We start from the raw sequence: 20750 nt of genomic DNA on the forward strand, positions 1-20750 counted from the left end.
AGAAAAATCAAGTTGGTTAGAAACTTGCCCCCTCTGTTATCACCATTACATTCAGAGAGAAAAGGTGGTAGCCTGACTGAACAGGACCCCTGTATTGCCGTCAGGGGGAGCCTGAAGTATAGACTGTGGACTCACCCCCTCAGAAACCTATGACAAGGAGCATTTTCCCAAGATAGAGGACTCTGTGCTCAACTGGTGCCACATGCCAACATACCTGCCTAGTCACAACCCAGGGAAAGAAATACCCTCTCCCAGACCACACAGATTTGTGGAAAGCAGCACATGAAGGTATGCCTAGTTGTGACAGAAATTCGCTTGAGACATATGCATAAAAACCTCCTCAATAGGCTTGAGTCTAGGTTGGTCCAAACTTGAACTCCTGGGAAGGATGGGCCAGCAATGGGTCTACAAAAAGGTCTAAGGGAATCTGACGGCTACATTTTAATTTAAAACCCACTGCTGACCACATTGCCTACCGGCCTATTTTCTTTGCAGGACAAAGAGGGTGGAATGAGAAATGCTGTAGGCTTTCGTGTCTAATCAACCACGAAAGCACTTCCAGTGTTGTTGACAAATGTTATATGACTGCCATGGCAACAGAGAAGAGGGGCTCGCCCTTGGGCCACATTTCTTAAACAGACCTGGAAAGAAGCACCTCAAAACACAGTTCAAATGTTAATGCACAAAAATCTGAAAGACATATTTTTTAAAGATAAATTCTGAAGAAAAGAATACAAACCAAATTAATGCCCTGCATATCTAGACCATCCACCGCCGCCCCATGCTCTGTGCATGTCTGAATCTGCACAGAGGCTGCGGGAGGAGGCACGCACAGTGCAACTGGTGCAGACTCTGGCCCCAGACAACATGACTCCAGGCTCTCTCACTCATTCATCCACCTTGAACGAATTAGTCACTTCTCCAAACCTCATACTCTTCATCTGCAGGATGGGAAGAGCAGCACAGAAAACCCTGATTACCACAATAATTGGGCTCCAAAATACTCAGTGGCATAAAATGTCTTACTGAAAGGCTAATGAATTGACTGGGGCAGGCCTGGTACAGGCAGCTACTCGGAACCTCCAGCAGCAGCCTGCGAGACCCAAGTATACCGGGTGCTGGCTGAGGTGGGCATCGCCCTAAGGCAGGTTAAGTCTCATGAGCTTAAATATCCATTGGGACAATTCCAAGTTCTACGACATTCTGAGACTTCAAAGCTATTTAGACCAGTATTTAGACCAGGAAAAATACTGGAGACTTGGGAGTTCACCCACCACTTTCCTGCTTCCTAAAGAGGAGTAGCCTGCCTGGTTTAGGTCTGTGCTGAAGATGAAATAACACATTTTAAAGTGTTCAAAGTAAATAACTCATAAATGCTACATGAGCTTATATGGCCATATATGTTAAAGCGGCCAACTTGATCCCATGTGCGCCTGTACCAACCTCCCCCAGAGGCCCACCATGAGGGTACTCCCATGGGAAATGAGCCAAGATGGGTCCACTCTGCACAGTTTTCCTTAGGGACTGGGGCCACAAAGTTATGCTACTCTTTGTTTTTATGCAGTACTTCCTGCCAACTCTCGGCCTCCTGAAAATCAAACCTACCTACAGGGAGGCATCCATTGTAGGAGTACTAGATTTCAGAAGGTCTAGATTCCCGCTACCTACCCTGTAATCCTGTAGAAGTCATTTCTCCTTTCTTGGCCTTTTTTTTGGCCTTTGATAAAGAGATAACACCAACTACTGCATGTGGTTGTTGAGAAGAGCAAATGAAATAATGAGAGTGAAGGTATTTATAAACTATAATGCGTTGTACAAACACAAAAAATTATCACATTACTAATAATAAGTCTGAACATTTCGCAGTGGGGATGGGGTTGGTTGGTGGCTAGAATATACACACAGCACCTAGGCACAAAAGCATGACCCCACTTCCATTTATACTGAACCTCAAAATTTTAGAAATGGAAGGAATCTTAGTGTTCACCCAAGCAGAGATTCAAGAATCAGAGAAATCAAGAGTCCATCAGTCCAATCTCCCCCAATCCATATACCAATTAGTTTTTTAAATTATTTTATTTATTTAGAGATGGAGTCTCACTCTGTCGCCCAAGCTGGAGTGCAGTGGCGTATCTCAGCTCACTGCAACCTCAGCCTCCCAGGTCCAAGCAATTCTCCTGCCTCAAATCCCAAGTAGCTGGGATTACAGGTGCACGCCACCATGCCTGGCTGATTTTTAGTGGAGATGGGGTTTCACCATGTTGGCCAGGCTGGTCTTGCACTCCTGACCTCAGATGATCCACCTGCCTCAGCCTCCCAAAGTGCTGGGATTACAGGTGTGAGTCACCAAACCTGGCCAATTTTTATTTTTATTTTTGAGACAGTCTCCTTTGTCGTCCAGGATGGAGTGCAGTGGTGCAATCTCAGCTAACTGCAACCTCTGCTTCCCAGGTTCATGCAATTCTTGTGCCTCAGCCTCCAGAGTAGCTGGGACTACAGGCACATGCCACCACGCCTGGCTAATTTTTTGTATTTTAGTAGAGATGGGGTTTCACCATGTTGCTCAGGCTGGCTCAAATTTCTGGCCTTAAGGGATCCACCCATTTCAGCCTACCAAAGTGCTGGGATTATAGGCGTGAGCCATTGCGCCTGGCATCCATATAACAATTCTTTTTACAAGCTCCCAGATGACATCCAGCCTTTGCTTGAAAAGAAAGTTCACTTTCACACTGAAATGACCTTTCAGTTCTACCACTGGTTCACCCAATGCTTTGTTCTGAACCCAAGTCCCCCTTTCTTGTGAAAGCTGTTTAGATACTTGAAGGAAACAATCATGAACATAAATCACCTCCATTTTAACTCCCTTATTTTATAGCTAAAGGAACCAAAGCCTAAAAAAATGTGTGCGCACATGAACACATACACACAGACGTACACACGGTCCCTTCTATTTCCCATTCATTCACCCTCCCTTGAACTTGATTGTGGCTTCTGCAATCAAACTTGTACTCTTACATGTTATTAAAATCTGAAATTAACATTGAGCTTTAGAGCTCATCCAGGCTGATGCCCTCACACTTTATGGCCTGCAACTTCTCCCTGAGCAGGGAGAAGGGATGAAGACATCCCCCATGGACAAGTCCTTTTCAAGTTTTAGCCACATCTTTTCAAATATGAATTTGATCCCTTCAGCTAGGTCAACAAAAACAGCTTTCTTCACACGTGGAAAATGTCAAAGTACTTCTTGTATGCTAATTCCCCAAATACATGCCAGGTCATTCTTCTCATTACCTAGGTACGTGCTGACAGAAAAAGCACTAAAAAGTTTTCTCATCATACAGTAAAATCTGCAAAGATCTCCTTTTAGGGCATGCAGTCACTATCCTGAAAGCCAGCTAAGGATGCTACATTCAGAAAAATCTTAACTAGCCTCTCCAACTCCATCAAAAACAGTTATAAATTATGAGCAACTGCTAAGTCCCCAGCACTGAGACTCGGATGTAAATGAAGCCTTCAAGGGGCTTATGCTCCAATCAGTGGTGAGCACCACTCAAACAATAAGTACAGTCAAGTGATCCAGAGACCGTGACAGAGACCGTACACCAGGAGAAGAGGGATGGTGTTTCCGCCAGGGATCCACAGTGGGGGCAAAGCTGGGCTGTTAAGTCTTACAAGATGAATGATGGTCACACCAGGGACAACAGGCTGTAAAGCAAATTCCAGGCAGAGAAAGCATGTGAGCAGAAACAGGCTGGTGTTAATCCTCCCAAACATCCACAATAGAGCAACAGGGTCAGTGTTCCGTCACAGGGCAGCACAACTTGGAGAAACCCATAGTGGCAAATAGTGTCTCCCAAAATTTGCATCTACCTAGAACTTCAGAATGTGACCTTATTTGGACACAGGGTCTTTGCAGATGTTATGTTTAGTTAAGGTAGAGTCATTCTGGTATCCGTATAAGAAAAGAGGTGGCCAGGCCTCTTTGGCTCATGCCTGTAATCCCAGCACTTTGGGAGGCTGACACGGGCAGATCATTTGAGGTCAGGAGTTCAAGACCAGCCTGACCAACAAAGTGAAACCCCGTCTCTACTAAAAATACAAAAAGCAGCTGGGTGTGGTGGCGTGCACCTGTAATCCCAGCTACTAGGGAGGCTGAGGCAGGAGAATTGCTTGAACCTGGGAGGCAGAGGTGGCAGTGAGCTGAGATCACACTAAGGCACTCCAGCCCGTGTGAAAGAGTAAGACTCTGTCTCAAAAAAAAAAAAAAAAGAGGACATACAGAGACCCACACAGAGGAGGTCGTGTAATGATGGGGGCAGAAACTGGAGTGACACAGCCGTAAACAAAGGAACATGAAGGGTTGCCAGCAGCCACCAGAAACTAGGAAGAGATAAGGAAGGATTCTTCTCTAGAGCCTTTGCGGGGAGCACAGCTGTGCCAACACCTAGATTTTGTACTTTCTGAGAAGGAGAACTTTTAAGCCATCCAGTTTGTGCTATACTCTGTTACTTCAGCCTTAGGAAACTAATGTACTTGAACTTAGGGAAGGAAGGGTGGAGGCACGTAAGCGGCAAGGCTGGTCAATGGTAACGGAGGCTGCAGATGAATACAAACGTGAGAGAATGGGAGGAAGGAGTGTCAGTGGACAGGGACAACCAAAGGAGGCCAGTACTGACAGCTGCCCAGGCACTAAGGCCACTCGTTACCTACTTTTTAAGGTGTGCCTGCTCTGGTGGCTGCATTTTAGGGCCCAAACCTAGGTCTTTGAGAAAACTCTAAAATGCAGAACCCCCAATACAAGTTGATTCAGCTTTCTGTGAAAACCTCCAGCTAGGGTGCAATAGCTGATGCTTTCAGTTTTACCCACCTGCTACTTCCCAGAAGAGTCCGTAAGAGCTAAATCTACCTGGACCTGTGGGCTTCACTGCTCCCCACACTTGGAGATAAATGACTTCGGTTTGACAGTCAGAACCATTTGTGGCAACATTTGTGTGACTCCCAGAGAAGAGAATATAATTAGCCCCTGGACGCTGAACGCCACCGCCTTCACTGACAACCAGGCACATGAGTGTTTATATCTCCTGGCCCCTCTGCCTTTTAATTAAAATGTTTGTCTCACAGCTGCATTTGGGAAGTTAGCTTACACAAGTCCCATAGATAACAGGCAATGATCACCTTGGAACTTGAGAAGGACAAAGAGGGGCAAAAACTGGAATTAGCTCATGTTTACTGACAGGTCTGGTTTAAACTGCAGGACAAAGGCCTGGACTTGGTTGGACTTTCAAGATAGAGGAGGAGGGCCACAGGTTTCTGCTTGAGGTCTCGAGACACACGAGACTGACTATCCCGCAAAGGGAAACAGATCAGAGGCTCTTTGTGGCTGCTGAGGCCCACGGGAAGGCTCTTCCTCGGGCCACCTGGATTCACTGGTGCCTCGGGCCTGCTGGTGCCTCAGCTACACAAAAGCTTCAGCAGACTAATTCTTTGAACCAATATCCGAAGGCTGGAAGGCTTACCTGGCTTTTGGTTTGAAATTCAAGCTCTGCAGGGTATCCCCACTGAAAGATGAACAAGCAGATCGGCAGGCTAGGGTATCTAATCCCAGAGCGCCAAGGAAGTGGAATCAGCAGGACTTGGGAATCACAGAATGATCTCCAAAGTGCAGTGTGGGGGACACCCAGAGCACTTCTCCATGAGTCCCTAATAATACAAATAAAACTATACCCAGAGCATGCCCAGAGGACACCATTCTCTGTCAACACTGGGAGGAGTTTGTGAGAACCAGAAGTAGCTAACAGCTCATGCAATTACCTGGTTCTTCTGGTCTCAGCAACTAAGCAATACAAGGTTGTCAACATGTGCACCCCTCCTGGGCTTAACACCATGACCCAGTGGCAGTTCTGAGTGCAGAGACACACTGCTGGTCTCCTCCTGAGGAGCTGAGCCAGTTACGGCTGAAGCCCTCTGGCTGCCTTCCCCACAGCACAGCGATGCTGGCAGACCTCCCCTACTGGGGCACCTAGGAGACACGCTTCCCTACAAGTGAGGGGCTTGGCTCTGCCAGTCTGCCTGGGGAGCATGCAGCCCTGCTTGTAGGCCGCGGCACAAACCTCGCCACGCTGCCATTTCCTTGCACGGTCCAACCTGCACTGCGCCTCCCCTGCCTGGGATGGGAACTCTGCTCTCTCCACATCTTAAATTACAGTGATGAATCACACCAAGATAAACAGCAGAGGCATGGGGATCAAAGACAGCAGCCTGCTTAGGGTGCTCTAAGAAAAAGATTTAGATATGGACTCGAAACACCTCCACTCCACCCAGGATGCTGGACTGCCTCGCCTTCCTCGTGAGTAAGCAGGAAAGAGCAAACCATGAAGTCTGGAGTCTGAGGCTCCCGGCCTGCCCAAGTGGATCCCGGCTCCCCGAAACCTGGGCTGGAGCACAGCTGAGTGGTGGCTTGGCAGCCAGGGAAAGGAGGCCGCAGGCTGTTCACCCTCCTGAGTGCTCGCGCCCCACCACTTTCACACCGTGTCAAGTCACACCCAGCCACTCGTGGTGAGTGTGGAGAATACGGGACCTGGCCTGCAGCAAGAATCCTCCAGGGAAACCAACAGCACAGCATTCAGGGAGTGTGACCCATCTTCCAGGGGCCAGGGGCCCTCAGGACACCATGAAAACCAGCTTCACCTTTGCCAGCTCCTTTTCCTGTGAGTCCTCTGGGCCTCGGCGCAAGGCTGTGGGCAGACGCCGTGCGAGGGAAGCCATCCCAGCTGTAGCTGCTGGCAGGAGGCAGCTGAATAAACACAGGGCTTCAGTGTGCAGCACCTTACACTCTCATTAAAGCCACTTTCAACAGGCACCACAGCACCAAACCACAAACGGCAGCTCCACTCCCACCTTCAAAATTCTCCCACAGCAAAGCATGGCCTGAGCAAAACCCTCCACACTCTATGTTTTAGTCCTTACTTGTTCTTGTCCTTTGCTTTACTATGAAGTAGAGCTGAGGACTGGCAAAATGTCTTTATTAAAAAGTAATTACAGGAGTACAAAAACACACATTTCTAAAAATGAGATGGTATATGAACCCACAATCGTAGTAACATGAGCCAAAACCACTGATGGTCATTTAAGGATTTTCCCAACATTGCAGCCACTGGCTCTGGGCTCTCAGAGACCGTTGGTGCTCATCGTGAACATGGGATGGAGGGCGTGGCCCAGCATGAGAGACATGCCTACCAGTAATGTAATCACTGGCTTGGACATTACTTGACCCAGAATCACAAACATAAGATTTCAAAAGGAGCTGGAAATATCCTGGAATTACTGCAGCAATTTTAACCTCCCTAGAAGACTCTCCCTTTGTCACTTAAAGCTAGAAAATCAAAGTGCAATCCAGAGAAGCAACGCCCCCGTGCAAGCTGGGAGGATGCATGCATGAGCTGGAGAGAGGACAAGATGAGCTCTATTTTAACAGGTCAAAAGTCTTTGGGGTCAAAAGTCTCCAGTGTATGTAATATTCCTGTCTCAGCTCAGGCTGCTGTATCAAAATGCTACAGACTAGGTAGCTTAAACAACAGAAATTTATTTTCTTACAGTTCTGGAGGTTGGGGGTCCGAGATCAAGGCTCCAGCCAACCTGGTTCCTGTTGAGGGCTCTCTTCTGGGCTTACAGATGGCCACCTTCTTTCTGTGGCCTCACACAGCCTTTTCTAAGGGTGTGTGCAGAGACAGAGCAAGCTCTCTGGTATCTGTTCTTGTAAGATCAGGGCCCCACACTATGACTACATTTAACCTCAATTACTTCCTTAGAGGCTCCATCTCCAAATATGCCACACTGGAGGTTAGGGCTTCCACATACGAATTTGGGGGGACCACAAACATTCAGTCCATAACACTTCTTTGAATATAATCACAATTGACAATGTGACAATCATAAACTTCCATTGCTTGAAAAGCAATCCAAGGATCATTTCTTCTAAAGCACAGGTGGTTCTGTGATTAGTTACCACATCTTTGATTACAAGATCTGTATTAGTCTATTTTTATGCTGCTGATAAAGACATACCCAAGACTGGGTAATTTACATAGAAAAAAGAGGTTTAATGGACTCACAGTTCCATGTGGCTGGGGAGGCCTCACAATCATGGCAGAAGGCAAAAGGCACATCTTATGGCACATCTTACAGAGAAGAAAGAAAATGAGAGCCACCTTTTATAAGGTTTCCTCTTATAAAACCATCAGATCTTGTGAGACTTACTCACTACCACAGGAACCATATGGGGTAAATCACCCCCGTGATTCAGTGAACTCCCACTGGGTCCCTCCCACAACATGTGGGAATTATGGGAGCTACAATTCAAGATGAGATTTGGGTGCGGACACAAAATCAAGGTCTACGGTCAGTGTCGATTTATAAGCTACTCTCTCTCTGTCTCAATGAATGAAGCATTTTTTGACCCCAAAACTTTGACCCTGAAGCTTAAAAACCCAAACAGTTACAACCTGCTGGCTGAATTAGGTACAATGGAGCTTCAGCAATATAAATATCCTACAGAATGGGTCACTGTGGAAAGTTTCCCAGAGTGCTGAGTCATACCTGCTTTTGTGGTTTCTCTGTCTCCCTCCTTGTTGATGACTATCAGCTATCATTTTTCATTGATGTTCATATACCTCCTTAAAGCTGTACTTTTTCCCCTCAAAACATGTTAGTTCTGGGCTTTTTAAGGTATAGAAATCAATAATTAAATTTGTTAGAACTATATGCAAAATAAGAATAAACAGACTCTGAGAAAGAGAGCCTGAGGTGATTGTGGGAGTTTGCGACATTGAACTTAACATCCTAGTAGCCTCTGTCTTGTGTCGTCGTCTCTCCTTAAATGTGGGATAGGGCTGTGGCTTGCTTTCACCAAGAGAATGCAATAGAAATACTACTGGGACAGTTCCAGGCCCAGACCTTAAAAGGCCTGGGAGCTTCTGCTTTTGTGCTCCTGGGAGCCCTGAGCTGCCATTTAAGAAGTCTAGCAACCCCAATGAGGAAAGAACAAGGAGGGGCCACGAGAAGGAGAGAATATACAGGAAAAGAAGGAGGAGAGAATACACAGGAAAAGAAAGTCAGCCTCGGCTGACTCACCATGTGAGTGTAATCACACAGGACCATGGGCAGGATCAGCTAAAGAACCTCCTGGCTGAGCCCAATCCATGCTGCAGAATTGTGAGAAATACTGAATTGGTTGTTTTAAGCTACTAAGTGCTTGGTAGTTGTTACACAACAATAGATAAAATGTATTTTCTTTGAGACATGTGAAGTATAGGAAGTTAAAAAGGTCTGACCAAAGGCTCAAACCTACTGCTATGACTTTAAGGCCCAGGCTTTGTCAACTGAGTGAATAAAATAACCAGTGGAGCTAAGGAATGGACCTCAGAGTGCAAGCCATCTTGACAATCCTCCACATTCTTACTGTTCCAGCCCTAAGCACTGTGGTAAGTGAAATACGATGATGTATACAAAAATATCTGGCACCCAGGCTGGCACATGGGAAACACTCAAAAAATGCTTCTGGGTTTGCTCATGTGTTCCTAAAGCAGTGAGGTGAACACGAACCTATCTATTCAGAGGTAGTATGGTGAAATGGGTAAGATCATTCTGGAACCAGAGAGCCTGGGCTCAAATCCTGGTTCCCACAATTACAAAGTGTGGGGCCTTAGACTTACCTAACTCTCCCACGCCTCGGTTTGCTCATCTGAAAAGGAGGCTACCAGAACCTACCTCACATGATTGTTGTGAAAACTGAGTTGGACATTAAAAGATTAGAAGGTACCTGGCTCCCAGAAGGACTATGTAATTGTTTATTGTTAAGGTTTTCTTTACCTGTCTCTGTTGTTCTACCATTTCACACTCAACCAGTCAATTACACTAGTGCCTGTGCACCAGTATTCACACTATTTTCCTTTAGAGGTATCAAAACTGAAAAATGATTAAGATAATTGAATGCCAATTTTTAGGCTCTTCTATTCTTCTGGGTTTCCCCTCAAATAAAGTCATATCAACAGTCATTAGTCTCTGGTAACATCCTGGAAAAGTTAGCAACTTATTGTGAGAACGGGGCCAAGAAAAGTGACGAGCAAGGTGTGTATGGAAAATGACAAAGCGACTGTGTGAGACACCAGGACGCTGTAGAGAGTGCAGTGGGGTAAGCGGTGTGATGCACAGGAAGGTGCTGATTCCCTGTGACCTTGAGCAGGTACCTTACCCTGGGGCTTGGGGACCTCAACTGTAAGAGGGGACACCTCTACCCCACCTGCTCTGACCTCTGACAGGGCAGCAAGGAGGGGTAAATGAGTCCAAACCTATATAAAGCTTTTCATAACTCCTAGGGCACTGGGCAGAGGTTAGGAAGTAGCTCAATCTATTTACAGTATCCTACTTTCTGCAACAACTTTTTACATTTTTGAAAGTTTTCAAATAAGCCCAAAACTTCATTCCTGCCAACAAGCAGGGCCACAGCAAGTGCCTTTTATGAACTAACGAGAAGCCTATTTTCTTTAAGAAACTAAAGAGTAGACATTCTTTTGACAACTCTCAAAAATAGCTCAGTCAATTCGATAAAATCGTCTTTGAAAACATAAAAAAGAACTCACCATCGCTTGGCACCTAAGCCCAATAGGTTGCTGCCACGGTGAAGGCTTTACATAAAGGGAGAGTCGACAGCCTGTGATTCTGCTGGGTCTGATGGAGACCTGCTATTCTGATTTCCAAGGCTTGCTTTGTCTATTCCCGCACCCTCTTCCCTCTTGTCTGTTTCTACACTTTACAAAAGGCCTTAGAAGTTGTATTTCTGGCCTAGTAACTCTTCCAGCCACTGCTGGGTTCAGACCAGATTTAGCCCAAGGATCGGCGGGTGACCAGGCCCACACAATGCCAGGAGGCAGTCTGGCAGACTGGCTGTCACTTGGGCATCTGGCTCTCCCTGAGGGCTCCATTTGTCAGTAAAGACATCCCTTTTTCCCCAGCCATTCTTTCCACCTCCTAACCCAGGCTCTCCACGAGAGGGACAAAGGGGGCCTTATTAAAGGCAGGGAGAGGAGGAACACCAATGGCCCTAAAGAGAAGCCAAAAGGATGAGGCTGGGGACCACCTCAAAACACTCTCCCCAGGGCAGATGGGCACTTGCCACCTTTCAGGTATCCCTGGGGAGCTGGGATGACTGACTTGAGTTTTTGAAAGCCTGGACAGCTGTTGGTCATGGTGAGAGCAGACTGAAAGGTTTGCAGCAAGCCTGGGAGCCAGGCAGCACAATCAGTCTGGCTTCTCCCATCCAGCTCTGCCCTGACCAGCAGAGCTGTGTGGTGAGAGGCGAAGGCTGCTGCTAATTACGTTTTCTGAACACGCCACAGGCATACTTTCCTCGGGCTATTTGGTTTGTCCCCTCTCCACCCCCACTCAGATGCAGTGTGCAGCTCAACCAGTCGTACAGGGAGGAGCGATGTGGGAGCCCATGAGGGTAAGTCAGTCCCACTACCCTGCATGACCTAAGGTGAGAAGACACCCTGCCCTTTCCCACCTACACAGGTGGAATTCACACCAACTAGGGCTAAGGGCCAAAAAACAAAACCGCCATAGACCTCACTCCTGGCCAGTGTCTTGGCTACTTACATATAGAGTTCCAAATATCACTCATCTCCACTGTGACCACAGCCGGATTTTTCTCTACCACTTTAACTGCAGCAAAACCTGTTCTGAGACAGACTGTCTCCTGCTCGGCTTTATTGCTGCCACAATCTGAAATTCTCTGTCCTCCTGTGTTCCTATCACCTATACCCCCAGGCCTGTTTCTGCACCTGTCCACCAGACAGCGGTGCACTGGTCTCTTTCCAAGTGACTGTGAGCGCCACAGGTGCAGAGATAGAGTTCTGAAGGCAGCCAGCCTGGTGTGTCCAGGGCTCTGCACACAGCAGATGTTTAACACAAATCTGCTGGTCATTCCCTGATGCAAAACATGGGGAAAGAAAGCCTTCTGAGATGAATGCGCAGCAAAGCGGTGACCTACTTGTCTTCAGAGCCCTACAGGCATCTGTGAAGGACTCAGAACCCCAGATTTTTGGTGCACAGACGTGTGACTCGGACACCAGTTTCCACCAAGGATCAGTTAGGGTGGCAGCAACCTTGAACACTAGATCATCCCGTCCTCGTAGCACAAGCCAAGCCAGAGGAATGGAGGAGGGTACACACCAACATGAAGATGGTTTGGCAGCATGGCCTGACTCCAAATACAGGCTGAGCCACCTTCCTGGAGCCCAGCCAAATCTATGACAAAGCCGATTGTTCTGATACCCACTAAGGTGTGCCCTTGCTGATTTTGGCTGCTCTGCCAGCTACATGATCACAGCAGTAATAGCTGCAATGAACTAAGTGCCTACCCTGCCCCAAGCAGGCTACACACATCAGCATATACTGTCTAAGGAGGCAGAGAGCCTGGGAGAGGGTAAAGGCTTTGAAGTCAGATGTCCCAGGCTCTGCATTCACCCAGAGACCATCTCAGTGCGAGCCATGCTCCATGCCAGGCACTGACGATGTAATGAGGTATAAGGGTGGCCCCTGGCCTCAGGGAGTTCATAGTCTGTGGAAGAAAACAGATGGAAAAATAGGCCACTAACCACAAAGTGAGAGATGCCATTATGGGGGCATTCACTCAGCCCTGGCCTCATGACATCTGAGTGAATCCTAAATGAGGCTAGCCATATGTTTTTGTGCAAATTACTTAAATCCCCTAAGCCCTAGTTTCTTCATCTGTGACACAGGGATTAATAATACCTAGGTCACAGGGATCTATGAAGACTAAATATACAATCTATATAAAGTGCTTACCTTAAAGTAAATAAAATGATGGTAATCACTCTTATTTAACCACAAAATAATGAGATTTTATGCAGAGATGTAAGTAAGACAACCCAACTGACTTCTAACTTTTTCTCAGGCATACATTTTCACAACACTCAAGGCTTACACATTTGGAGTCTCTAACCTGCACTTGATTCTTTATTGGAGGGTCCCTAGGATGACCATATAATTTACTGCCCAAACCAGGCCTCTGAGAGTGGGAAAAAAGGAACAATTCATGATTCCACTGGGACAACATGGTAAACCAGATGTCACATTTGGGACGAAATGGAGCTGCTGGTCACTTTATCCATTGTCCACTGGCCAATTTCAGAGTCAAAGAAGGCAGCCATCACTATGCATCTCCTTTCTCCATCATTTTTGGGAGCTGCCAATAACTTTGAGAACAGGCCCAGCAAAATCTCAACCCGGGTGAGAGCCAGCAACTGCCCCGTGCCATCTAGAAGTCCAGAAACTCAATGAACATGGACACCCTCCCCATCCCCAAGCCAGAAAAGAGTCAGACTCTGGTCCTAGCTCTTGGCATCTGTCACCACCCCTCACGTGCTACAGAGCAGCTGTCTCCCAGCAAGACATCAGCCATCCTTTCTGCCTCCTGGATGTTGCCTCTTACCTCAGGTGTCCCAGGCTGTAGAAGCGGGACTCGCCATCGGTGGAGCGGACCACCTGCAGTGTGAACATGGGCTGCAGCTGCCTGATCTCCAGCAGGACGATGGCCAGGTAATGGATGAAGAGGAGGGCATCCACGAGGGAGACTGCATATTGCACAATGCCCTGGTAATTCCGGTCCCGAGAGTCCAAAATGCGGACCCCATAAAAAAGCCAATAGGAAACCACAAAGAGAAAGATGAGGACCAACAAAAGGGCACGAAACACAAACACCCGTGGCATGTCAGCTCTCCGCTTGCGGAAAAAAAGTGCCCAGGTCCCTATGAGCAGAATGAGGAGTTTGAATGCCACGGAGATAAAGAGCCCCTCACAAATTGTGCCACAAGGCTCCAGCTCATCCCTCCACAGGATCGGAGGTAAAAGGATGAAAGCAATAGGGGTGAGGAAAACTAGAAGTCCAAGAAAGGAGGCAACAGTGAGGCCCAGGTAGCGTTTGCAATCCAACCCCACGCTGTCCTCCATGTCCTTGCTGATCCTGGCAATGTCCTCTTGGGATATGCTGTGCTCCGAGGTGCCTGTGATGGCCGTGGTGGTCTCTCCCCAGTTGTCATCCTGGTGGGGAGAAGACAGTGAGGATGACATGACGCAGGTCATTTGTAAAAGCTACAAAGAGCAGTGAACATGCAGGGCCCGCTGCATCTACCCAGCCCTATTCACAAAGGCTTCCAGAAAATGAAAGCTTAACTCTTTAAATATTAGAACTTTTTACCTCAAACAATTTTCACTGAAATTTTCAAAATGTATGAGGTATTTACCTTTTCAAACAGAGAAAACATAATGTGATCTTTCTGTCTGTTTGGCTGATTCATTGACATAACATTGATTATCATCCCCTGTGTTGAAAAGCCTTGAGCGGCTCTGAGGGCCTGGAGCTGTTTGCCCTGCAATGCGCAATCCAGGTATTAGACTAATCTTGTGAGAGCTCATCTATAGAGATAAACCTCCTGCATCTTCTTTCCAATTCACGCTGGGTTAGAAAGGCTTACGAAGTCCGACTTCTGGAGGTGGGAGTATTACTACACCCTCCAGCAGCCCAGAAGAGCAAAGGGCATAGCAAGGGAACTTACACCACTACACAAACCCAAGCTTACCTGCAGCTAGGACCCACATTTTAAAATCTCTTTATGGGCTGGGCGCGGTGGCTCACACCTGTAAACCCAGCACTTTGGAAGGCCGAGGCGGACGGATCACGAGGTCAGGAGATCGAGAACATCCTGGCCAACATGATGAAACCCCGTCTCTACTAAAAATACAAAAATTAGCTAGGCGTGGTGGCGTATGCCTGTAATATCAGTTACTCAGGAGGCTGAGGCAGGAGAATTGCTTGAACCCGGGAGTCGGAGGTTGCAGTGAGCTAAGATCTCGCCACTGTACTCCAGCCTGGGTTACAGAGCGAGACTCTGTCTCAAAAACAAAAACAAAAAAATCTCCTTATGATGTTCACAAGATCCACTTAACAGGTATCAGTGTCAAGCACTCTTTAACTCCCATGGACCAAGATAAGCAAATCCAAGAATCCGTGTATGGCCAGATTGGCTTAAAAATTCTTTCTGAAACATGTTTTCATGAGGAACTAAACATCAAGGGCATAGAAACAACCAGGATTATTAAAATGTATCTTTTACTTTCTAGCTTCCTCTCTTTTTAAACTTCTAGGCAGTTGCTAGTTAAAGCAATTAGTCTATTCACTTCGCAAAACCCAGTTGATAGAATTTTAAAGGATTTTGCTGTTTAAAAACAACTGGCAACAATAATGGAGCAACAAGAGAGCAGGGCGCTGAAAAGACACAGGGGGCCAAAGAGCTTTTGGCCTCTGAAATTTGTATGTATCCTTTCACTCGGAAAAAAAAAAACAGATGCAGTGGCAAAGTGGGTGAAATTAGGACACCAACTTAGAAAAAGCTAGTTTAAGTTAGTAGCTAAATCAGCAAGACAGAGATCGCTCATAATCAAATAACCTCAAATCTAGTAATGACCAAAAAAACATGATTTATGAAATGTATGGGCTATGGTAAGAAGTGGTGGTGGTGAAGGTCTCAATCTTATGAACTAATAATCCTTCAACTTGGAAAGTCAGAAGTATCACATACAGTGAGAGAAATTCCTATTTAAGACGATGGCCAGAAGCAGCCAGGACTCTCGAACACTGCTGGTGGAGGTGGACCATGGTACAGTGCCTCTGGAAAATCACTCTGGCGGTTTCATATAAATTTAAATATACACTTAGCTATATGGCCCAACAATTCCACTCTCAGGTTTTATCCAAAAATTAATAAAAATACACATCCAGCCAGGGGTGGTGGCTCACGCCTGTAATCCTAGCACTTTGGGAGGCCAAGGCAGGCAAATCACCTGAGGTCAGGAGTTCGAGACCAGCCTGGCCAACATGGTGAAAGCCCATCTCTACTAAAAATACAAAAATCAGCTGGGCGTGGTGTTGCATGCCTGTAATCCCGGCTATTCGGGAGGCTGAGGCAGGAGAATCACTTGAACCCAGGAGGTAGAGGCTGCAGTGAGCTGATACCATGCCACTGCACTCCAGCCTGGGCGAAAGAGCAAGACTCTGTCTCAAAAAACAAACAAACAACAACAACAAAAAACCCCAAATGTCCATCCATTAGGAGAATGGATAACAAATTGTGGTAGACTGATACAATGGAATACTACTCAGCAAAAGTAAAAAGAATAAGCTGTTGAAACATACCAAAACATGGATAAATCTCAAAATCATTATGCTAAGCGGGGTGGGTGGGAGGGGGCAGGAGACAGACCATATGATTCTAATTATATTAAATTCAAAAACAGGCAAAATTTATCTACAGTGATAGAAATCAACACAGTGGTTGCCTTGGAGAGGTGAGGGTGGGGCAGAGATTGACTAGAAAGGGCATGAGAGAATTTCCTGGGGTGCACATGCATGCCTAAAAAATGTCACATGCATGCCTAAAAAATGTAGATATACAAAGGATCCTGTTAAGCTTCAGGTTCTTAGAAGAAAAAGCACCTAAGATGCTTTCATCAAAACTCCTAGATTTTCAATAAAGAAATTGAGGCCTACAAAGGCTGTGACTGCTCAAGGTAACGTAGCTACTAAAAAATACAGCCTCCAAACACCCATCTCAATGCTTTTAACACCAGATCATCCTGGGGCAACACCAAGAGCTTCCCAAAGTGTTCTCAGCTACGAGGTGCAGAGGAGATGCAAAGAAAGAAGAGCCTTTGCTGTAGGCCACCGGCACCTCTGAACCCACATCCAGGAGGAAACTGACCCCTTCAAGTACTCCAGGGTGATCCAATCCTAGGATTGGCCCCATCCGACCATCAGCCATCCCAGAGCCAAGGCGGGCAGCACTAAAGGCATTTGCTCATTGCTCAGTGAATCCCACGTTCAACCCACAATTGCAGTTTTGTGTCCCGAGAACACCTTGTGTACTCTGAGGAATTCCAGTTTCAGTCCACCTATTTGATTATAAATGCTTACCTGTGTGTGTGTATGCACAGGTATATACAGATGTATGCTTATCGACAGTCCTATATCTATCTTTACAGCTGTGTATCATACATCGCTTTGCTTATGAGGGGCAAGGCTGGACATGTGTATATATACTTCAGGATGTGCAGAGGGTATGCAAACATGTTTCTGTGTATAGCTCAGATGTTTATTTAAATCAGGTGGGCTGCCAGACAGTTGGAACCTGGAGAAGAACCCACTCAATGGTTTAAAAAAATTAATAAAGTGTCAGTATTTCAAAATTACTATAAAGTTAGGATTTCACATAAAATCCTGATTTGCAGCTTTTCTCAAACACTGAATCCCTGCATTCCTGAGCAACAGTAGGGTGTCTGGAGCTGCGGAGCTGCTGTTTCCTTTACAGAGGAAATGCATTCTCCAGTTAGCCATAGGGTCCTTCACACCACACTACAGCACTGACCCTGAGGCACTGCACAGATTGCTGTTAACCCAAAGCTTGTTTAATATATTTTTGCCCCCTCTTTTCGACCCCGGGCCTCCTTAGTTAACTTATGTTTCTCTACCAGGCATCTGAGCGTGCGGCCTCTGAATTACTGCATAGCTCTAGTAGTAATGGTCAGTCTGGGCTGCCCCATGTTTTTTCAACTTCGTAGGTTTTCTGAGTTTCCTTCTCCCTCTTCTACCCTTCCATTTTGAAATGAGTTGTGGGAGACTTCAGCTTTTCCCTTCCCTACCCTGTCATCAACCTTGCTGGCTACTTTTCCACACCATGTAAAGCAGGCCAACCAATCATACTTCAGAAGAATCTCCACGCTACCAAAGGGCAGGACAGGCTGTCCTTAGACCAACAAGAGACCATGGGACATAGATAAACTAATTAGCATGCTAGAAAAATAAAGACAAAAACCCAAGAGAACCTAAGGCAAACATTTACAGAAAGGAGTCTTGGTCGAGTGGGAGTGTGCTTACAGACCACCTTTGATCCTTACCTGAACTTCCTCTGTCCGAGTAGAATCATTTCCTAACAGGGGCTCTCCAGTGGGAGGCTGAATGGTGACAGACTTTTCTGACCCTCTGCCGTCTTTATTCCGGGGTGACTTGTGTCTCTCTCTAGTTCTCTCCCTGAAAAACAACAATGAGCTAGCACATTTATGCCATAGAGAGTTAATTAACTCTCTGGATTTATCAAAATGTAAGTATCATTTTGAATTTAGGCAAATTCTACACACACACACACACACAAACACACACACACACACGCAGCATCGAAACCCACCCATCTTCACCACACTTCAAGGGGTACACTGATCTTTACTCCCTACTTAATATTTTCTTTCTGCCATCCCAAGACCCAAAACAAAGACGGTCACTCTTCCTCTATCAACAGTGATATTTTCTCAAAGCCTAAAATTGTAATTTTAGGATTTCTGTAGCTAGTTACACTTTATTGTAATAATTAGTGATTAGATTTGGTTATAATTTGCCTTAACCAATTTTCTAGGGCTTTTAAAATTGGGACAACACTGTAGAGTATCTAAGGTTTGGTGTGTCCAAAAAAATCTGGGACACATTGTCACCCTTCATCTTTGGACAACAGAAGAAAGGAAATTCAAAGTCAGTACAAAGAATTGTTTACTTCTCATTCTTACAGGTTCAAAACTAAGTCATTCCCATAGGTTCTAGCTGAACTTGAAGACACCCATAGAAACAAACAAGCTAGGACAAAAGGCCAAAGACACCAAGAGGGGTGGAGGGTGTGTGTTTGTTTGCGTGTGTGTGTGTGTGTGTGTGTGTGTGTGTATACATCGGGAGGGTCTCAGGCCTCCTGAGGAAAGCAGGCTGCTGCATCATTTTACCCCACAGGAACTTCCTGGGTGGTCTTCCAGCGTGATTGTAAGAACCCTGCCTGGGGGTCACTCATGAAATTTCAAAATGAACCAATCACTGGCCAAGCCCAGGTCACAACCTGGGCAATAACCACTTATGGGAACTGGCACTCCCCCTCCAGCTGCCAACAGGAAACCCAGAAGCCCCACCTAAGGAGCCCCTCAAGCGTCAGTGAGTACCCTCAGCCTCCTGCCCCCACAGCCACCTTGACATCAGCCCTCCTTCCTACAACCACTCGCCGTCATTCCCAAGGTCTCCCAGGCAGGACAGAAGCAGATTTTGGAGACAAACAGATCTTGGTTCTGCCCTACCAGATGTGTGATCTTGCACAAGTTATTCAATCTCTGAAAACCTTGGTTTCTTTATGTATGAAATGGTGACAATGACAACCACATAATGTAAGTAGTGCTCAGTACAAGGATGTGGAGTAAGTGCTAATGCACAGTGGCTGTGATTGCTATTACTATTAGCCAATGTCAAAGAATGGTGTCTTGACTTAGTGACGCAGAGTGTGTATACCTTGGAGAAAGAGATGTAAATGGAACTATTAACACACAACATATCTTCTGTTAACCTACTACTTAGCTTAAGAAAACGTAGATTTCTTGTCAAACTTCAACCTTATCATTATCTCCCTGGGATAAGCATTGACTGATTCCTTCAGAGCCAGGAGGCTCCCATGGCCAAAGGAATCTTTCAGTGACAACAATTCTATTCCTAGAGCATAACTTATAATTACAATCTATCGCTGATACAGTTCAGATAGTTGTCCCTATCCAAATCTCGTGCTCAACTGTAACCCCCAATGCTGGAGGTGGGGCCTGGTGAGAGGTGTCTGGATCATGGGGACAGACCCCTCATAGCTTGGTGCTATCTTCACAATAGTGAGTGAGTTCTTGGGAGATCTGGTTGTTTAAAAATGTGTGGCGTCTCCAACTGTCTCTCTTGCTTCCACTTTCACCACATGATGTGCCTGCTCCCACTTCACCTTCTGCCATGACTGTAAGCTTCCTGAGGCCTCTCTAGAAGCCAAGCAGATGTCAGTACCATGCTTCCTGTAAAGCCCACAGGACCGTGAGCCAGTTAAACCTCATTTCTTTATGAAGGTGTCAGGTATGTCTTCATGGCAATGCAAGAAGAGACTAATACAACTGCAAAGTTAGATTCCAAAAATAGAGGTGTTCTGGTCAACTCAGGTGTTTTGTTTTAACAAGGCAGCTAGGGAAACAGCCAAATAAGCAGATAATTTGGTTGTTTACCCAGAGATGCATGTAACAATGCCAATTACCTCACATCCTACCCCAATTTATAGAACACTTTGCTGAATGCTTCACTATAATATTTCATTCAATCCTAATAATAATCCTGTGAAGGCATTATCATTGTCTTCATTCTACAGACAAGGAAACTGAGGCTCACAGAGTTCAAGTTACTTCTCAAAGTAGTATTATAGTCAGTGGCAGACCTGAATTCAGGTCTGTTGCCACCACTTCTATTCACACCCACTATGGTGCACCATGTTGAAGAGCAATTGGAAGATTTCATGGCATAAATATTCTTAAAGCTCATTCTCACACCCTTATACCTGAAAACTATTAAAGCTATGAAATATGCCTTGAAGCTATTGCTAGGAGTCACAATTGGACCATGACCTTAGATAGCACAAAGCTGTGTGCCCAACACTCTGGGCTGTCAAATACAATCACTTCAAAAGGCACCCACTGTGAGAAACTATAAACAATTTGGGAGAGACTTCCCACGTTGTTTGGTCAGTTTCTGAACTAACCTCAGAATAAGTCTATAACTGCTGCTCCACCAGCCCTGC

General features: G+C 46.0%; 1 protein-coding gene across 4 annotated transcripts in view; it reads right to left on the reverse strand.

Annotated features, from left to right (window-relative positions):
- VANGL1 (VANGL planar cell polarity protein 1) overlaps positions 1–20750 on the reverse strand; it is a 51601-nt gene that overhangs the window by 15810 nt on the left and 15041 nt on the right. For 3 of the 4 annotated variants that reach the window (XM_030824782.1, XM_003268030.4, XM_030824784.1), the window contains 2 exons: positions 18028–18160; positions 13511–14118 (listed from right to left, as the gene is read on the reverse strand). In XM_030824782.1, the coding sequence (XP_030680642.1) occupies positions 13511–14118; positions 18028–18160 (741 nt within the window). The remainder of the gene's footprint in view (positions 1–13510; positions 14119–18027; positions 18161–20750) is intronic. The other variant, XM_030824783.1, reaches the window with a different exon arrangement.

The sequence above is a fragment of the Nomascus leucogenys genome, chromosome 12 (assembly GCF_006542625.1).
Source record: "Nomascus leucogenys isolate Asia chromosome 12, Asia_NLE_v1, whole genome shotgun sequence".
Classification (NCBI taxonomy): Eukaryota; Metazoa; Chordata; class Mammalia; order Primates; family Hylobatidae; genus Nomascus; species Nomascus leucogenys.